At 44.6% G+C, this 20134-nt stretch overlaps 1 protein-coding gene across 3 annotated transcripts in view; it reads right to left on the bottom strand.

The window, feature by feature from the left end:
* ALPK2 (alpha kinase 2) overlaps positions 1–20134 on the bottom strand; it is a 67239-nt gene that overhangs the window by 41274 nt on the left and 5831 nt on the right. For 2 of the 3 annotated variants that reach the window (XR_014517220.1, XM_083465662.1), the window contains exons 2-4: positions 8476–8606; positions 7336–7453; positions 4207–5938 (exon numbers count right to left, since the gene is read on the bottom strand). Coding sequence is in view for 2 of the 3 variants with exons in the window: in XM_083465662.1 (XP_083321788.1) it covers positions 4207–5938; positions 7336–7453; positions 8476–8590 (1965 nt within the window). In the remaining variant the exon portion in view is untranslated. The remainder of the gene's footprint in view (positions 1–4206; positions 5939–7335; positions 7454–8475; positions 8607–20134) is intronic. The other variant, XM_083465663.1, reaches the window with a different exon arrangement.

Here is a 20134-nt window from a genome sequence, read left to right as displayed (position 1 = left end):
CCCTGCAAAAATTGGGTGTCGTCTTATACAGTATGCAGATAGTGAATGCAGAGGGGGGACATGCGATTAATGGCAGCAGCAAGTAGGAGATTGGCAGTGGCGATTAGGCGGGTGATTAGTGGCTGCGGCAAGACCTGCTGCCGATTGGCTGTGGCAACTGGGCAGGCGACTGGCAGCTGTGGTGAGGTGGGCAGGCGATTGAAGACTGCGGCAAGTGGGCGGGTGAGCTGTTGGTGGCAAGCGGGCAGATAATTGGCAGCTGCAGCGAGGAGTGCGGTGCGCAGTGGCTGTGGCAAGTGACTGGCAGTGGCGGGCAGGCGGGTGAGCAATTGGTGGAAGTGACCTCCCCAACCACCTTCAAAAAGCTAAACAACTTAATTTTTAATTTTGGATTAAAAAAAAATAGGGGTCGTCTTACACATGGGAGCATCTTATACACGGGAAATTGCTTTGGTATTATGCCTTTTGAAGCTGTGCCTACATGCAAACACAAATGAATTCTCAGGGAACTTCAATGGACTAACACTTATTATAAAAAGTTAAGGTACACAAATAGCCTATGTGGGTGTTTTGTTGTGTCCCAGAAACTTGTCCAATGGCCAGTTCCCTCTGCATTTCAGTGACACCAATGACCTTTGGCAAGTTTGAGAAATGGCACTTTGTCATGTTAGGCCTGTCATTAACATTACTCTGAACTGGCGACATAGAGTGGGTATATGGTTGATGCTCTCCCAGCAATGCAAATATGTTATGATTCTGAAGCATGCTAGTTTCAGAAGCGCTATCCAATGACTTACTTAAAGCTAGCACCATTGGCTTTTAGGATCTGTGAACATGTGAAGTGCTCTTAAGCATTCAAAAGCATTTCTGTTTTTAGCTGCAGTTTTATGGGATTTACAGTTGGCTGCATGTTTTAGACTGTGTTTTTAGAGCTTATAGCTGCATCTTTTTATTTTATTTATTTTATTTTATTTATTTATTTTATTTTATTTATTATTTTATTTTATTTTAACAAAAAGACAGAAATTTGTGAATTACATCTGTGCAGTGCACAAATGGAGATATTAAAAAGGCTGCATTTTTTGTGGCCTGATGAAAGCCATGTGAAAGCTGAAAGTTTGTTTCTTTGCCAGTGAGCCATATAGTAAGGATGTTCCAAACAATGATTCAGGTTGCACATCACATTAAGTCATAGTTTAAAATATGCTTCTGCATACTCCTCAAAGTTCCAGGAATGCTCCTCCCTTGGTTTGCCATGTCTTCCAAGATGACGCTCCCAAAGAAAGCACAATCAGTAGCCAATAATTGTTCTTGGTTTATCACACACAGTTTCGGGAAATCAAACCACAAGCCCATGTTCAGCTGACACAACAAGCCAGGCTTTTGTCAGTAGCACAGCAGGAGCAGGGACGGACGGAAACAGAGAACTTTTGAGCAGTGTGGACATTCACATTAAAGTATAGTTTGTTTTAAAAAATGGTAAAGTTTAACTGAGCAGCTGTGGGAGGGAACAAAGAGATATCAGTTCCTGATTGTTTTACAATTAGTTGTTGTTGCTGCTGCTGTTGTTGTTGTTTATATACCACCCTATACCTGGGGGTCTCATTGTACTAGATCCACAATGGCTATGTTCACATTTCCCAAGTAAGACAGGGTTGCTGTCTTATTGAAGTTTTTCAGGTATGAGCTACTGCATGCTGTCAGTCACTCCCACTTCACTCCTCCTATGGCATGGGCAGGAAAACCAAACCATGAAATAACAATTGCCACATTTTTTTGTGTATAACACGGCCCCTATTTTTGGGGACTCCAATTTTAGAAAATGGGGGGAGATGGCCCAGAGTTTTTGAGCTTTTTTTGGGGGGGTGCTCAGAGTTGTTGAGCTTTTTGAGGGTGGGAATTGCTAAATACCAGTCACCCGCACTAGCGTCTGCCCGCTCGCCAACAGCAGCCGGCAATCGGACACAGCGACAGCCTATCCAAACCAGCCTATGATGTAGCAACCAATCACCCACCGAATCACTGCTGATAAGCTCCTGATTCAACCAATCACACAACCCCCTCTGCACTTCCCATGTATAAGACGACCCCAGATTTTCAACATTTTAGAGTTAAAAAATCTCGTCTTATACATGGAAAAGTACGGTAAATTTGGTTTCCCGTGACGACTGAACCTGGGACTGTAGCTTGCCTCTCCATAAGAAGCCAGGATCATGAGCCAGCCTTAAACCATGGTTTGCTGCTGGCTTACAAATCCTGGCTTGATAAGGAGAAATAAACCATGGGTGGTGTAGGAGAGCTGAAAACAATGCCAATATGTTTCACATCTGGCAACCAATGCACCCCTTTGGTTTCAGATCGTGCATGGGTAGACAAGTCTAAAAAGCCCGGGGATAAAAATTTTCACGGCCCTCTGGTGGCTAAGAAATAATGTATTTAGCATTAACTCTGGAAGTGTAAATTTGATTCTGATCAAACTAAGCCTCCTGATGTATATTGTTCTCTAGGCACACACCCCTGCGACATGCGCGAGTGACGCCAGCATGCCGTGGGCGTGCCAATGTGACACAGGCATGCTGACATCACACACACAAGCCCCGCTGCCACAGGGGCAAGGCAGCACACCTGGTGTGAAAAGAGGAGGAGATAAGAAATTACAGAAGAGGAGTAATTTCTAAGTTATGTTGTTGAGAGGAAAAATCTAAAATAAAAAGCATTCGCCACTTGAAGTCTCTGGACCAGTAGTTTGTGTCTAAAATGAGGAGACTAAGGAACGTTACCTCCAAAGCCAATGTTGGTACTTAGCTGGAGGAAAGCTGAACTATGGAACTCCTTGCCACAAGGGCATTTCCACTGACTCTGGAGGTAACAGGACTTAGTCTCTTCATTATGTCATTAAATGCCTGCTAATTATGCCAAACTTCACCTTAATTTTGTTCTGCTCCTCCATCATCAATTTGTGATTGGCAGGCCTCAGTAATTTTGTGCCCCCTCTGGTGGGCGCTGAGAATACAATGTCTTGAAACACACACACACACCTGCTCTAGTTAAGATTTAAGAAATATGACACTAGATTCGCTTATTAGGATTGCTTTTGAACCAGCTGCTGATGCTGAGTCTTTCATACAAAACATTGTCCGCATCCATAGAAACAATTTCAGGATTTAGTCAGCTGCTGCAAAAGATGGTTATAGAAGTGCTCTCTTGAGTTCCAATTCTGATTGCAGGTCAGATATGTGAGTCAGTAATTCTAAGGTTATATTAGCAGAGGGATGAGTGTGTGCTTTTTAATCTAAGTCTTGTGCTATACCTGACAAGTGGTCCAATTTCTTTCCAGCTGTCGTGAGACCATTGGTGGATGACTAGTGCTCTGAATCAGAGTGCCGATCACTCACAAACTACAAATTCAGATGCAGGAAAAGGTCATCATTCTACTTGCCGCTAGTCGATGTGGAATAGCAAAACAAGCACAAGGTAGGGAGGGGAATGGGTAAGGCAAAGGTAGTTTAAACACCCACAGCAGGAAGCACCACCTTAACTTTGGTACATTGCTTTCAAGGACTGGCTTCCTAGATGGCCCCAGAAACTGAACTCAAGCACCTAAGCATGCAACAATGGTGAACCAAGGTACTATAGTACAGATCAGCACCCTGGAAACCCCATGTAAGTCACGATGAGCCTGTTTAAATGAACAGTGGGCTAGATGTATAGTAAATAACTAGTAAGGTAACTTTGAGGAGATCAGTGCCCATTTTGGGGTTAGGATAATTGCACAATTGCACAGCAACTTCCATTCTGAAGTTGTTCCTAACTCCAAAGTATTTTGAATTCCACCTGCCCATTTGCTCCTCCACACAGGGTTGAGAAACTTTGGCTAGCAGCAAAGAGAAAGATACTGCTTGAATAAGGCGCATGGAACAGATTCAGTATCAGATTTCTCTTCCCAGCTGTCTACAAGTCCCATTAGTGCTGTTCACTATTATCAAGACCTTCCCACACCTGCCCTCTCTCTATAATTAGGATGGCTTATGGTTTATCTGGGCCTTTTTCAAAACCAGATTTCCTTAACAGCAGTAGCTGTCAATCACATCGGCTTGAATGGTGAAGACTTTCAGGATCCACATTCTGTTAAGACAAGTAGTACTGAAGTACATTAAAGTCACTGAACAAGTTTCTTTGCAAAAGGATAACAGTAATTTTCCTTACCATAAGTGTGGCATTTTCATTTGACGTTTGGGTTCTCTCCGATAGGTCACTAATCCATTTGCTTTCCCAAGGGATTCCTTTTTCTGTTTCTTCACCATGAAATAAACTGATGTGGTTTGAAGCATTCGCTATATCCCGCTTTCCTTGGTTTGAAATACTTTCTCCTTGTCGGTGAAGCAGTGCAGCAGAATCCAAACAACTTCTTTCCATCTGAAGTGTGTGAATTTCAGAGGTGTGCCGCTCTTTAGGATGTAACAAATTTAAAGTGTCTTTTGATGTCTTGATCCGATTGGCTTCAACTCTGGATTTACCTTCAGCTGGTTTCTTTCTCACCTTTGCTGACTGTTGTGAGTTTTTCCGAGAGTAGTATTTGTCTGCAACTCGTTTGGTTGCTGTCTCCAAAGAACCGCTCAAGTCACAAGAGGAAGACTTCATCGCTGAAATCCCATTTTCTATACCTTGCGAACCGGCAACAGAGACGTCCACAGCAGAGGGACTGCTGCTACTGTTTTCTTCCTCCATTCTAGGACAATCATTTTCAATTGCCATGAGAGTTGCAGACAGCTTGTACTTCTCTTTGTCTTTCATACTGGAAGTTTTACTTTGCTGTTGCCCAACAGTGAGAGTCATTTCTGCTTGCAAGGTTGATGGACTGTATGCAGTGAGGTCGCTCCTGACAGCTACTTCTTTGGATTTTGACTGATGACCACAGAAGCCAATGGTGGCTTCCATAGGCACAGTGTTATCTGACACTTGAAACAGGCGAGGCATTTCACTAAGGAAGTAAGCACACCCATCACAATCACTCCCCAGTATTAACTCATCTTCCTCATCATCGCTTTCCAACAGGAATCTCAGCTTGCTTTCCCAGTTCTTGTACGCTTCCTCTGTCATCACGTCAGAACATTCAAAGTACTCGAGGGAATCATCATCAGAAGACTCATCAACTGTAATAAAGTTTCTCTCCAAGCAGAGCTCAACGTTATTGCTGGCATTTTTAGAGGAATCCCCTAAAAAGCAGATCTGATCTCCTAAAGGGACACTTGTTTGGTTCCCAGACAGTGTGCCGTTTTTCAGAGGTTTACTAAAGCTATCCTCTTCATGTGTCTTGGCATATTCAGTTGTCTGACAAGCAGCTAAGACTTCAGCATTAAGGCAGCAGCTGTCTGTGTGATCAGTGATTTGACTTGCTGGTTGGAAATCCACATCATCTAGCTCGCCTTCAGTAGAGTCCGTAGATGCTTTAGTGCTCTCATAAATAAAGAGATCAGGCATATGATTGGACATGCCACTAATGCTGTGATAATATTCCTTTAGATTGGATGCATTTTTAACTTCCATTTCATCTCCTGAACTATGATTTTCCAATGGAGGACAAGTTTCACATTCCACTGTATGGAAAAACATTTCTCCCGTTTGCTCTGTAGATAAATCGCTAAATTCTGGCGCTGGAGATTCTGGTGAACCTAAATAGAAGCCACATTCATGGAGCGAATACTGTTTTTCTGCTAAAGCTTCTTTATCTTCCATAACATCATCTGAAATTTTCTGCTGACATACTGTAACTTCATTTCCTCTGAATGTTTCTATATTCTCTTCAGGACTACAAAGTAGATTTTGATATGCTTCAGATTGGTCATCAGAAGTCACTTTAAGAAAAGCTGAAGACTGAGTGGTTCCAAAACAGTTCTTAGCCACAATTTTGTAAACTCCAGCTTGCTGCTCTGTGCACCTGTGAATTTTAAAACACGAATATTAAATTTTAATATACAATGTCTGTATTAAATACTTAAACTTTTATATATATATATTTTTAAAAGTTGAAATATCCTCAATGGAGATGTATTCGCGATCTCGAAATGACAAAATGTTGGTAACTGTCAGGGGCTGCCTCAGGTCTCAGCTCACAAAAGACCAACGCCAAGCTCTTCTTATATACAAGGATGTTTATTGCAGTTCATTATTGGTTCCACAACCGAGGCGCGCAGCCCTGCGTCTCTAACGTCAGACATTTGAAGTCCCCTCTGAATCGGTCCCGCCTCTGCACCAACTTAAGAGGCTTGTGCTAGACCACCTCTTCCTGTCTTTCCTTTTCCGCAGGGTCTTTCTGCCCCCCTGGGTTCCTTCCCTCCTGCTCTCTCCTGAAGCGGATTCCCCAGACGCCTGTTCCCCCCTCCTTCGTGCTTTGGGGCTAGGCTCCTCCTCCGGGCTTTCTCCATTTCCGCGCGCCTCCACATTTGAACTTGGCGCGCGTTCGCTACCCCTGACCTTCCTTTTGACACTTACACTACTCCCTGTACTACTCTCCGCCTCTTCCGGCAGGACGTCCTCCCCCGATCTCCTTCCCTTGTCTCTTTCCTGCTCCGCTCCGTGTGTCACACTGGGAACTCCCCTCTCTTCCCTTCGTTCCTGCTGGGAAGCCGGTCCCGATCTCCCACTCCCGCTCGGGGTCTCCCTGCTGCTTCCCTGCTCCTGGCAGGTCCCCCCTGTGACCCCCCTTGTCCTGACTAGGGGCGCCCCCTCCTGAGAATCCTCCGATTCACTTGAGAGACTCATGGAAGATCTCAAGTCATTGCCATCCTCTTCCTCACTGTCCTGGGATTCTTCCTCGTCGCTCTCCGTCTCCTCCCTCACCTGTGCCTCTGTCTCTGAACCCCTGACAGTAACTTAACAGGGGGAAAAACACACACTATGATGTTCAAGATAACTGGGGTCAAAGAATGAAGTAGTGTGAGGCAGCTACAGGGCGGTTGCCTTGGGTGCAAAATTGTTAGGGGCACAAAATTTCAACACCCAGGGCTATCTTTTGTGAGGGAGATGGGGCAGGGATGGCTTTCCCACTCTCCTAATGGCCCATCCTGATTGCTTTGTTTGTTATTATGTTATGGGGTGTGTGTGATATTGCAAACTGCCCTGTGATCCTCGGATGAAGGGTTGTATATAAATGTAATAAATAATAATAGCAATAATCTCTGTGTGAGGTGCTTTACATGATATCCTAAGCCAAACCTTGACTTAGCGAGACTTGTATGAATGTGCATGCTCTACCGCAGTAGGCGTACATTTGCAGCCTTTGATTCATTCCTGAACATAGTCGAGAAATCAAGAAATGCTGAGGAAACAAATTACCTAAAGAGATGTAAGACCTGAGTCAGGTCATCCTCCAGTATTTCACAGCTAGAAATGTTCTTCTCTTGACTGATGTCTTGCCCGTTCTTATACCAAGTTACCTCTGGTTTTGGGTTGCCTTAAAACACATGGAGGAGAAAACTGTTATTTCACACTGATAAACAAATGTTTCTGAACGTAAGGAGCTTATGGACGAAATAAGCAGGAACAACATCTTACATTTGAGCAACTGCACGACTACAAAACTTTGGGGACAAATCTGTTGCTTGGTATGATGTATGGGGTATTAATTATTATTATTATTATTATTATTATTATTATTATTATTATTATTATTATTATTGCCCCAACCATCTGGCTGGGTTTCCCCAGCCACCAAAGTATTATCATATACAGTTGCCATATGTCCTCTTTTTCCAGGACATCATCTTTTTCAGGAGTAAAATTTCTGCCAGGGTAGATTTTTTAAATTTGCCAAAAATGTCTCTGGTTATACTTTCTGGATGAGACATAGACATAACTGGTGGGTGAAGACTTGCTTTACTCTTCTCTTCTCCTGCCCCCCCCCAACAATCTATCACAGCTTCTATAGCCTACATAGAGTAGGGGTGTTTAAAATGAGAGTCATCATAGAATCCTCTCTTTTGCTCTTCAAAATATGGCAACCCTAATGTTAAAAAATAACGAGTATTGCCACCTGAGGCTTTTAAATTTTTATGTAGACCCATGTCACCATTGTGTCATCTGCTAGACCTGAACTATGGCTTTAGGCTCCATACAGATATTGGAAACATAAGATGTTTATTAAACTGGGTTACGTACAATTTTTCAGCAGAACTCTAAATACAGGCCTGCAACAGGGTTTCTTCAAGTGACAAGAGGGATATAAGATTCTAGAGGTTGGGTTGTACCAGTGCACTGCTAATTTACTGTGCCTCAAGAAACACAATCACACAACTCTATGTAAAAAGCTCTCCAAGTTGTTTGAATTTGATTACTGAGCCATTTCCCAAGGTCATTTTGATACAATGAATTTGTGATTCTTCTGAAAAGTGGCCCTTTCTTTTAATAATATACAACTCTTCTGAATTATGATTTCAACTAATACATGTATTTCAGTATTAAGTCAAGGGTGCTTACCAGATATCTTGCAGGAGAACATGGTATCTCCATTTTCTGGCACCGACACAGATGACAAAGTTGATAAAAAATAAGGAGCGCTCTTATTAACAGATGATTCTGAGCCTGACATCATCCTTCGCCCCACTGATCTGAAAGAAAAATAAAAGCCTAAGAAGCACTATGTCTCTCTTTTAAGTGTCAGCTACTGCAATGAAGCATTTTATCTTCTGTGGCAGGACATGAAATAAAGTGAAAGTGGCAAGCAATTTAGGGCAAAAATCTTGTTTGGCTTCAGCTGCCTGGGCTGCTAGGAGCAATGACTCACTGCTCAGTGACGGATATTCTTTTAGTCTCCATTTGTCAGTTGGGGCAAATTATAACCCAAAAGCTTACATTGCAGGTGTTTTTTGCACAGACTATCCCCTTTACCATCTAGCACAGGCTTCCTCAAACTCGGCCCTCCAGATGTTTTTGGCCTACAACTCCCATGATCCCTAGCTAGCAGGACCAATGGTCAGGGATGATGGGAATTGTAGTCTCAAAACATCTGGAGAGCAGAGGTTGAGGAAGACTGATCTAGCAGATCTAATGAAAATTCATTTGGTTCCCCCATTTCTCTGGAATGCAATGGTAAGCATTTATAACAGCCAACATTTCATAGCCATGTACACCCCTATACTTGCAAAACAGGATCTACACAGGAGTGTCAAGCCTAATGAGCACAGCACTAATCTGTGTCAGGTCTTGCCCTCATGAAGCAGTTGCCAAGATTAAAGGTCCCCACCTCCCCACAGTCGCCTATGTCTGCTCCTCTCCAGGGGTTTTTTCCTCCAAGCAATCAGAGGCTGCACCTGCATGCCTGCCTTTGCTCCTCCCACTTCATGCCTCTCCTGGTTCTGGGAGACTAGGCGGGAGGGGAGCTTGTCACGGCCCATCTGTGCCTCTTCACAAGCCTCACTCATCTCTGCTTTGGGGAGAAGCATTTCTTCAGATAACCATGCAAGGCTTTGTACTTGCAAGATTAACAACTTGAATTCCGAGCCAGTGCAGATTTTAAGAAGCAAGTGTTATATGGTCCCCTAGGCACCAGAGCCATCAAGACTCTGGTAGGTGCAATTAACATGGATATTTACAGGGAAATGAGTCCTTTTGTGCCTCACCTAACTGCATCCTACAGTGTGTTGCTCTCCAGCACCAACTATCCCTTGTAGTTGTTTATTATTATTATTATTATTATTATTATTATTATTATTATTATTATTATTTAAATTTGTTGTAACAGGGCCAAGGGCCATGAAAGGAGTGGGCTGCACAATGTGGCTAAGCAGTAGTCCAGTAGCCCCAAGATGACAGATCTAAAATACGGCTGGATTGCACACACAGTTTAAATAGATCATAGAATCACAGAATTGGAAGGGACCACAAGGGTCATCTAGTCCAACCCCTTGCAATGCAGGAACCTTTTGCTCAACATGTGGCTTGAACCCATATGCTCTACCATCTGAGCTACCATCAGGTTTTTGAGATAGATAGACAGATCTCTCTATCTAAACAATTTTCACCCCACTTTTCAGCTGAAAAGACTGATAGAGCAACTTGCAATACTAAACCATTTTGTATAAAGAAACCTTGATTTAAGTGTTGCAGAAAGTGCCTGGGGAATAGAGAAAAATCTCAGCAACAGTAAACAAGTATCTCCTATTCGTGTTCAGATGCTGATTAGTCCATTTTATGGTAGAGACCTATAATAAGACTTATTATGCAAATTAACAGCAACACTGACATTTTTAGCCAAGCGATAACTCTTTTAAAATAATAATTTAACGTTTGCTCCAGGGTAATTTTCCTAGACAAGAATGAACAAACAGGTAAATTAAGTGTATATGTGTAATTACTCTACTTTGCATGGAGATGTTTTTATACTTGATTGCCAAAGACTGAGAGCTGTTTCCCTCGCCTTTTCCCTCTGTGGAAAACAAAAGGCAATCAAAGCAGCTACTTGAAGTTAAATTGCTCCTGTCATTTTCTTATTAGAGGCCTTTTGGTTGTTATCTGATCTTTTAACACATCACACAACCTCTCAAAATACTAACAAGCAGGGTAGAGCAGTGAGAAAGTGGCAGCTGCTTTCATGCAAGGTCTGTAACAGCTACCACCACTATTGGGGACATTTTGCATCTGCATGCTAGTTACTGTAAGGTTACCAGATTTTTTTTAATGAATCCGGGGACACTTTTCAACTTCAGTAGGAATGATAGGATTTTGTCAGGGGACTGATCTGTAAATCCGGAGACCATCCCCGGGAAACGGGGACGTCTGGTAACCTTAAGTTACTGTGAATCATTTGCCCCTGGGTTGTGTTGTGGGGTTCCCATTTTAAACACTAGGAGTGGCTGGCATAGACGGAAGCCAAGTTGGAGTGCACTGGCAGGAGAGTCTAGATTGCTTAAATCGGTGTACAGTGGTACCTTGGGTTACATACACTTCAGGTTACAGACTCCAGAAATAGTACCTTGGATTAAGATTAAGAAATAGTACCTTGGATTAAGAACTTTGCTTCAGGATCAGAACAGAAATTGTGCGGCAGTGGCGCGGCAGCAGGAGGCCCCATTAGCTAAAGTGGTGCTTCAGGTTAAGAACGGACCTCTGTAACGAATTAAGTTCTTAACCTGAGGTACCACTGTACCTGCACTACCCCTACCTGACATTTGCCTTGCCCCACACCATCCTGGTAAGTGGCAGTGTAGGGAGTATAGATGCATGGCATTGTGCAAGGTGCTCCTTGATCAACTCCTGCAAACTCTCTTCCCAGGTTTCCTTGGGAAGAGGGAATAATAATACCATATTGGCCCGAATATAAGCCACATTTTATTTCCAAATTCTGACAGTGAAAAGTTAAAGTGTGGCTTATTTGCAGCCTTCCCTTTCCCCCGACGACTCAGGGGAGACTTGGGAACAACAGGTGGACTGCGCACCTTTGCCCTGTCCTCCTGGGCTGCTCTCTGTGGGGGGGAGGGGAGTGGTGCTGTGGTGCTTTGCCAGCAACCTCCCCCACCCCCCCAAGAACAGCCAAGGATTGTGGGGCAACGGCACACAGCCCGCCTACTGCTCCCAAGCCTCCCCGGAGCCGGGGGCGGGGGAGAGGGAAGGCCGCAGGCAAAGCAGCATGACTCCTCCCCCCAGAGCAGCTCAGGAGCGCAGGGCAACAGCCCACAGCCCGCCCACTGCTCTCAAACCTCTCCTGAGCTGCCAGAAATAAGAGGGAAGGGAGGGGAGGCTGCCAGCAAAGCAGTACGGCTCCCCCCAAGGAAGCAGCCCGGGAGCGCAGGGGAATGTCTTTTTTCCTCCCCCCCCCCTTGAATTTTGATGGTGCGGCTTATTTGCAAGTGCGGCTTATATTCAGGCCAATACAGTAGCTCAGTCTACCTACAAAGGTAGCTAACCTTTTTAGGCCCCAGGGTCACATTCATCAATAAGCTGACCCTTTGGAAGAGGCTGCCACATGTCAGTGGGAGGTGAGGGGAGTCAATGGGTGTGGTGACCTCACTCTTGCACATACACTCTCACATGTATGCACACACAGAGGACATACAGCCGTCTCTCCTCAGCTTGCCTGCACATATCAGCTCTGGAGGAGGTTATCAACCCTTCTACTTATCAAATGATTGATCTGATGGCCAGTCACCAAAGGGTACCCAATGGCAGTTCGCGCAAGCTTCTAACATGCAATATTCCTGATGTCAGATTCCTGATGTCAGATTTATGTCCATTAGGAATCACAAGACAGAGAAACCAGTAGAAGAACACTTCAATCTCCCAGGACATTCGATACAAGATCTCAATGTAGCTGTCTTATTACAAAAGAATTTCAGAAGTAGACTGGAAAGAGAAGTTGCTGAGTTGCAACTTATTACCAAACTTAAAACCATGGAGAGACCTGGTCTGAATAGACACATTGGATTCTTATTTCATTATACATGATAAAGCTATTTTTAGCCATCTCACCCCTTGCTTTTTCCTGTAAAACCAATTGCAGTCATTAACAGTCTTCAACAGGTTTACCACACCTATCAGCCAATCACCCATTCCCACCACCCTTCTGAGTAATACTCCTCCCCACCCTCTCACTATATATAAGGGTCTGGTGACTTCTGTTTCAGTGTATCTGAAGTGTGCATGCACATGAAATCTCATACCAATAACAAACTTACTGTAGTTGGTCTCTAAGGTGCTATTGGAAGGATTTTTTTTATTTTGTTTCGACTACGGCAGACCAACACAGCTATCTACCTGTAACTAGAAGATGAGATAGATACTGCCACTCCCTGGAATTGTAAGTAAGAAGGCAAACAGGTGGCAGCTGGCTGAGGACAGACTAAAGTTGGTGGAATGGTGTCCCATTTGCCCAAATGAATGAGCCTTTAGGAGAAATGGGCAAATGGTCAATTTGTCAAAATGGATTCCCTCCCCTTTTCATTATTTTGCTGAATCAAAGAGTCTTCCATGAACATGAGGACACCGGCTGCATACAACCCATTATGTTCTTATAAGCAAGGACTGCTGCACCAGCATATCCTGACAATCTGTGGCATTCTGCTAGCTGATCATACACCATTGAAGGCTTTGTGCCTCTGCATCAAATCTACTGCATTCAACCAGCTATAGCCATTATCTGGTTTAATGGCAGCAAGAAACACACAAAGCGTTGAGTGGCACACAAATGAAGAAGAAAAACCAGGACGTAGCAGGTGTGAGCTGATATCAGGAGCTGTAGCATTCTCCCAAAAACACAGAGGACTCATGTAACAGAATTACTGTGATGAGCAGGGGGGAAGCATAATGTGAAAGGATGTGAGATAAATAGCCACCTTAGAAAATATAATTTGAATTTATTAAGGCCTGCAAGAAATTCAGGTATGGCCTCTTCACTTAAGGGAGTAATTTCCTGAAGATAAGAAAATGCAATGGTAGAATGAAGATGATCAGCAATCAACTCAACTTAGATTTTGCAGGTGAAAATAAGTAAGGGGTGGGGGGAAAGGTAATGCAGAATAAGGATATCATAAAGGAGCAAACTATACACATGTATGCATAATGAAACCCCAACTTAAAAAATGAAAGCAGCCACAATTTTGAGTTGAGATACAGCAAAGTACAGAGGGAGATGGAAGAAATGAATCACTCTCAGAGAGAACAAAGGCGGATACAGGTTTGCATGAAATCTGCATATAGTAATTTAGACATAATTACACTATAATTATTTCTAAATTACTAATAATTCAAAATGTCATTATTTCTAAATTACTAAGAACTGTAATTTTTAATAGAAATATGGTACATCTCACTTTAGTGAGGAAGAATTTGCCCAGGTGACCTTTATGCCTGCTTACCCTGCTCTCTAGGCAGTAACTACTGATGGGCAGCTTCAAGGCTCCTGCTGCTCTCGCTTCTTTTGGGTAGGGCTGGGCGATATCAGCTTTTCAACACTGCGGTGTATCGCCAGCCAAACATTGCGGTTTAGCGATATACCGTGATGTTGCAAAAACAAGATGCACTGGCCTCTGCCCGTGAGACACCAGGTGAAATTGACCCAGCTCTCAACTCAAGAGCTGAGGCAATTTCACCCAGGCACTCACGGGCTAGGACAATGCAGCTTGTTCACACCGCTCAGCCGGGGTTTCAGAAGGCTTACCCTCCCCAACTGAGACATGCGTGCGGCAGGAGCACAGGGGCTGCTTTGCGCCACTGAGCTGGGGGAGTAAATGTTTCCCCCTCCCCAGCTGAGAGAGCCCCGGTGCTCTCCCCACTTGCACGCAAGCGGACGGAGCAATGGGGCTCCTTTAACAGCTTGCTGCGGGGAACAACAACCTGAGCAGTTTCACGGAGCCCCCACCCTGCTGCCGGTTTGCAGGAGCCAGTGCCGGGCCAGGGGTTCATTTAACTGCTTGACTGAGGCAAGGGCAGCTGCACAGTCCTCAACCAAGCAGTTTAAAGATGCAGAGGGAGGAACAAGCTGTATTGGTGCCTCGCTGATACAGTACAGCTCGTTTCTCCCTCTGCGGCATACGAGGGCAGAGTGGGATGGCAGTTTCACTCAGCGATATATCGCTGGTGAAACCGACATCATGGTCTGCTCCTCATACCGGTCCTGGGTGATATACAGTGGTACCTCTGGTTGTGAACAGGATCCATTCTGGAGCCCCGTTTGCATCCTGAAGTGAATGCAACCCGCATCCGCGTGTCTGCTCGTGCCGCGATTCGCCGCTTCTGTGCATGCGCGATGTCATTTTGAGCGTCTGCACGAGCAGCGAAACCCAGAAATTCGCCGCAGAGTGCAACCCAAAAATGCTTAACCCGAAGCTGCTTCAACCCGAGGTATGACTGTATTGATATATCGCCCAGGCCTACTTTTGGGTCTTTATCTTTATATGAGATTTGGCCTGGTAAGCCCATCGAAAAGAGGGGTGCCCTCTGACAGACCTTCAAACAGAGGGCTATCTTCTGTAATGAAGGTTACATAGGAAAGAGAGTTTCCGTTCAGCCCTTTTCATTGTCACCCCTTTCTGTTCAAAATGGTTTCCCCCCCCCCCCTGTTCCCTCCAATGCCTCAGGATTCCAAATGCATCACTACTCTAAAAACATGTTTTAGGAATCCGGGAAGGAAGAGCACCTGTGCAGTGGCAATTTGAGTGTATAGTTTTCCTTTGCGGTTTGCAGTTTTACAATTATGCAGATTTTTTTAGTATGGGTGTGGGAAAATGATTGCTTGTACATGAGAGCATGAGCAAAGTTCTTATTGTTACAGGGTGATCTCATAGCTAGAAGCATCCTTGGAGCATGAATAGCGCGTGAACAGCTCGTGCTGTCCCATATGATTGGCTAACGTAGCATGGCCTGATCGCTCGCATGGTCTAGTACCAAGGTCTTTATCTGCTGGCTAGAACAAATTGCTTGACTTGTATTTTTTGTATCTTTCTATTTCACACATTTCACACAATAAAAGCTGTGCTGCATTAGCCCTAGGAGCTGCCATATTTCCCTAGGAGCAGCCATAATTCGGAACCTATCTTGGTGTGAGACTGATTTTTCTCTGGATGCCGAGCTGCAACTCGACAATTGGTGCCCCGTGTGACTGCCTTCGAACTTCACGTTGTTTTTCAGCACTCACCAACACGTCGTTCATCCACGTAGTGGATCCCTGGTGAGTGCTCCCGTGTGACTGTTTGTTTTTCATTATTCAGCACTCACCTACACGTCGTTCATCCACGTAGTGGATCCCTGGTGAGTGCTCCCGTGTGACTGCCTGTTTTTCATTATTCAGCACTCACCAACACGTCGTTCATCCACGTAGTGGATCCCTGGTGAGTGCTCCCGTGTGTACAACGTTCAGCTCTCACCTCGCCCCGCAAGGGCTGCAGACGCGTCGTTCATCCACGTAGTGGATCCCCGGTGAGAGCTCCCGTGTGAATGTGATTCTGGACTACGTTACGGACTTATCAGCACTTATCTCCGCCCGGACAGGGCAAAAAGGCGCCTCTCTCTCATCCTCCTACGGATCCCTCGGTAAGTGCTCCCTGCTCTTTTTGCAACTCTTGCAATCATGGGAAAATCTCTCTCTGCACCACAGAAAAAATTTTTAAAAGACCTTAAATTCCTTTTGGCCAGTAACAACCTTGCTGTTCGGAAAGCTGACCTTAAGTCCCTTATAAAAGCCCTGGACACTCACTGTCCGTGGTTCCCCCAGGACGGAAACTGGGAGTTAGACGATTGGAAAAAAATTGGACACTTCTTTCAAAATCATCCGCAGATTGATGTAAAGGTTTTGCATGCCTGGGGTAACGTCTACAAAGCTATGTCGTGCTTAACTCCCTCAAACATTCTTCTGGCTGCTGGAACAGCTTCTTCAAACACCCCCCCGGTTCCCGCTTTGCCTGCCTCAAACCTACCTCCTAAACCGCCGCCTCCTCCTGTCACTCCCCTGCATTCTTCAAATTCTGCAGCACCCCCTGCTCTTCCACCTCCTCCGCCCAAGGCATTTGGCACCGCTACTACTACGCCTCTCCAAGAATCTCTCCGTGCCGCTGCCCCATTGTTGGGTTTTGATTGTACAACTCCTAATCTCTTCCCTGTGATTGCTCCTGCCGCGCCAGGGGGAGGCCCAGCCCGGCACGAACAGTTTGATTTGAGATTCATAAAGGAACTGCATTCCTCTGTCAAGGACAATGGTTTACAATCTCCTTACACCCTGGGCTTGTTTGGCACTATTTTTCAACAAAATTTGATACCAGAGGATGTTAAGCTGTTGGCCCGCACTGTAATGCAGCCTCATCAAATGATTTTGTTTATACAAGCTTGGCACTGGGCCTGCCAACGTCGTGTTGATGGGATTCGGAATAATCTTAATAATGTAGCATTGGCTAATCATCAGGCTGCTTTGGCTGCTTTGGCTGCTGGTGCCGCCCCACCCCCAGCCCCCGTCATGTTAACCCAAGCTGATGTCCTCGATGGGTTAACGGGAGGAGGCAATTTTCTTACTGTTGCCCAACAGCTAACTCTCGATCCTCAATATTGGGAGGCCACCACGGCTGCTGCCCAAGAGGCTTTGGCCTCTGTCCCTGATGACAAAACTGAGCGCGATGGCAGATGGGGGAGTGTCAGACAAGGTCCTACAGAGCCCTATGGACAATTTGTCGATCGCTTGTATAACACCCTTAAACGGCAAGTTCAGGACGTAGCAGCCCAGGAAGTGATAGTACGCCAGCTTGCTTTCGATAATGCAAATGAGGACTGTAAGCAAGCGCAGCGCCTTCTAATGGCAACATCAAATATAGCCATTGCTGATATGCTTAAAGCCTGCCAGTCAGTGGGCACTGCTAGCCACGGCCTGCTAGCCACGGCCTTGTCCTCCGCCGTGTCCCAAAATCCTGCAAAGGAAAAAACCTGTTGGATTGACAGTGGCTAAGGAGAAAATCCAGCGGACCTTACCTATTACGTATCTGGGACACAAGCTGCCAGCATCTGCAGCCATTCCAGTCACGCCTCAACTACAGTTTCCTGATCTTAAACTGGTGGATTTACAACAAATCCTTGGACAGCTGAATTGGATAAAGAGTTATTTGGACCTGCCCACCTCTACCTTGTCTCCACTATTTTCTGCCCTTAAAGAACACAAGAATCCAGCGGACAAGATCATAATCACCTCTGCAATGAAAGAGGCTCTTCCACAGCTGTTCCAGTGTTTCCTGGCATGCTGAAAGGCCATCTTCATCCCTACTGCATTGGCCCCCCTTCCCCCTGGGAAGCCACCGTTTCTACCACTTATCGTTACAGTTTTGCCGCCTCCTGTCTGGGAAATGAACCTGGCTTTGAAGGATGCCCTCGTCAGACCAGCATCGCTTGGATTTTACCCCCCAGAGATTTTTTTTTTTCTCCTCCCTCAGGAGTCCTGCCCTATGATGTGTTCCCCTGAGCATGTACAGAGGGCTGTCTTGGAACTATTGTGGACTCTTGGCAAGGGAGGGGGTGAGGGGATTTTAGTGTGTTCCAGTTGTTTCATTCTTGTGTTTTGGCATGGTTCCCGGACAGAAAGCAAGTTGCAATGTGGTTCTTTAGCAAGGCCCACGAATACAATGGGCTCTGTTCTCGGCCTTGTTGCAATCTTTTAGTTACAGCAAGCGGAATATGCTTGAAGCGGACTATGCTTGGTTAGTGCCTTTTTTTTTAGCTGCTGAGGAAAATGATTTTTAAAAGCTTCTCAAAGCTTTGAAGCTTTTTTGATGGTGGTATTCTAGCATTCCAGTAAATGCTTCATTTAAGATTAGCAATAATATGAAGGACAATCGTATAAGTTTATCACCTGTGTTTATATTGCTTGCAGAAATAGTGTCTTATTGTTTTTGTTTTAATCACAATAGCAAAAATTTTTAGGTCATTATCCATATTGTAATTGGACATATGAATACATTAATGGATCTTCTTGTTTTCTTAATGTTACAACCATGAGTGGCAGACCAAAGGTTTTAATTAATAATGTCACAACTTACATGATTTATGAACAACAAGCTGCGTGTAGAGATTTTTATGTTTGGTTCAGCCATCTCTAGGTCCCTTCTGCCTTCTTTAGGTGCAGCCATGAATTACCGTGATTTGCATAAATTGGCAAACTGGACAGAAAATTTGTTTAATTCCACCATTTTGGCTTTAAAAATGATTAACAAAGAAATATCAGAAATAAGAAATGTGGTTCTTCAACATCATTATGCTTTAGATGTGATCCTTGCTTCTAAAGGTGGAATTTGTGCCTTAATTCATTCTCATTGCTGCATGTATATAACTGATCAATCGACCAATATCTCTGCTACTATTGATTATATGGAACAAATGATAGCTCATAATCCTTTGAATCCACCTGAAGGTTTTGATCCATGGGAGTGGTTGTCTTCTTGGTTACCCAATGGAGTATGGTTAAGAAAAGTATTATTGATTGTAATTGCATGTGTTGCTGGATTCGTCGTGGTGTGTTGTTGCATTCAATGCATACCCTCTTTGATTTCCCAATGCACTGCATGGTGGTACCGACCACGGCCCACCACAGGGGTTACAAGAGGAATTTATGTTGCAAAGTGTAGACGCTTAGGCAATGAAGTGTACGATTTGGACTAATGGTCCCTCTTTTCCTCTAATAATATAAATAAGAAAAGGGGACATGTGGGAAAATGATTGCTTGTACATGAGAGCATGAGCAAAGTTCTTATTGTTACAGGGTGATCTCATAGCTAGAAGCATCCTTGGAGCATGAATAGCGCGTGAACAGCTCGTGCTGTCCCATATGATTGGCTAACGTAGCATGGCCTGATCGCTCGCATGGTCTAGTACCAAGGTCTTTATCTGCTGGCTAGAACAAATTGCTTGACTTGTATTTTTTGTATCTTTCTATTTCACACATTTCACACAATAAAAGCTGTGCTGCATTAGCCCTAGGAGCTGCCATATTTCCCTAGGAGCAGCCATAATTCGGAACCTATCTTGGTGTGAGTCTGATTTTTCTCTGGATGCCGAGCTGCAACTCGACATATGGGGATAGATAATATTTAAGAAAGCCATGGAGATGAAACAGTATGGTTTGTGCATTCATGCACCACAATAAGAATACCCACATCTGACAGAATCTTGCAGTCTGGGAACATTGCAGTCTGGGAGCAATGAAGGAACTGGCACACACGGTTGCAAATAAAATAGCAATCTCTTGTGGTGGTGCTTCGTGCAACAGGAGAACGGCTAACGTCACATTTAAGAAGGGAAATGATAACAGTAACCCAGGCAACCATAACCCTCAGTAGAAGGGCACAGGGTCTGTAGTGATATGGCTATGGAGGAGCTTTAATCCATGCAGGTGGTGCAGAGGAAGCAAAGCTCACATGAATTCTAGAGCCTGGGAAATGAAGAGAAAAGGCACCATGCGCATTTGTCCCGGTTTGTGCCACCTGCTGTTTTAATCAAGCTCTGGCAGCTGCACCCAATCATTCAAACTTCCTCTTATACACACCAATCATGCTGGTGAAGGGTGCTTTGTACATACGGTATTCTTGCTTCCCATTGAGGTGAGCTTAGAAGAGAGCAGCCTAGCCCAAAGGCTGAGAAAAGCAAGCGTGTGTTGCTTGTTCTCCCTTGGATTGTA

Source organism: Podarcis liolepis (genome assembly GCF_965112155.1).
Source record: "Podarcis liolepis genome assembly, chromosome: 11".
Classification (NCBI taxonomy): domain Eukaryota; kingdom Metazoa; phylum Chordata; class Lepidosauria; order Squamata; family Lacertidae; genus Podarcis; species Podarcis liolepis.
Note: the sequence above shows the minus strand (reverse complement) of the source record. Positions and strands in the feature narration are given on the sequence as shown.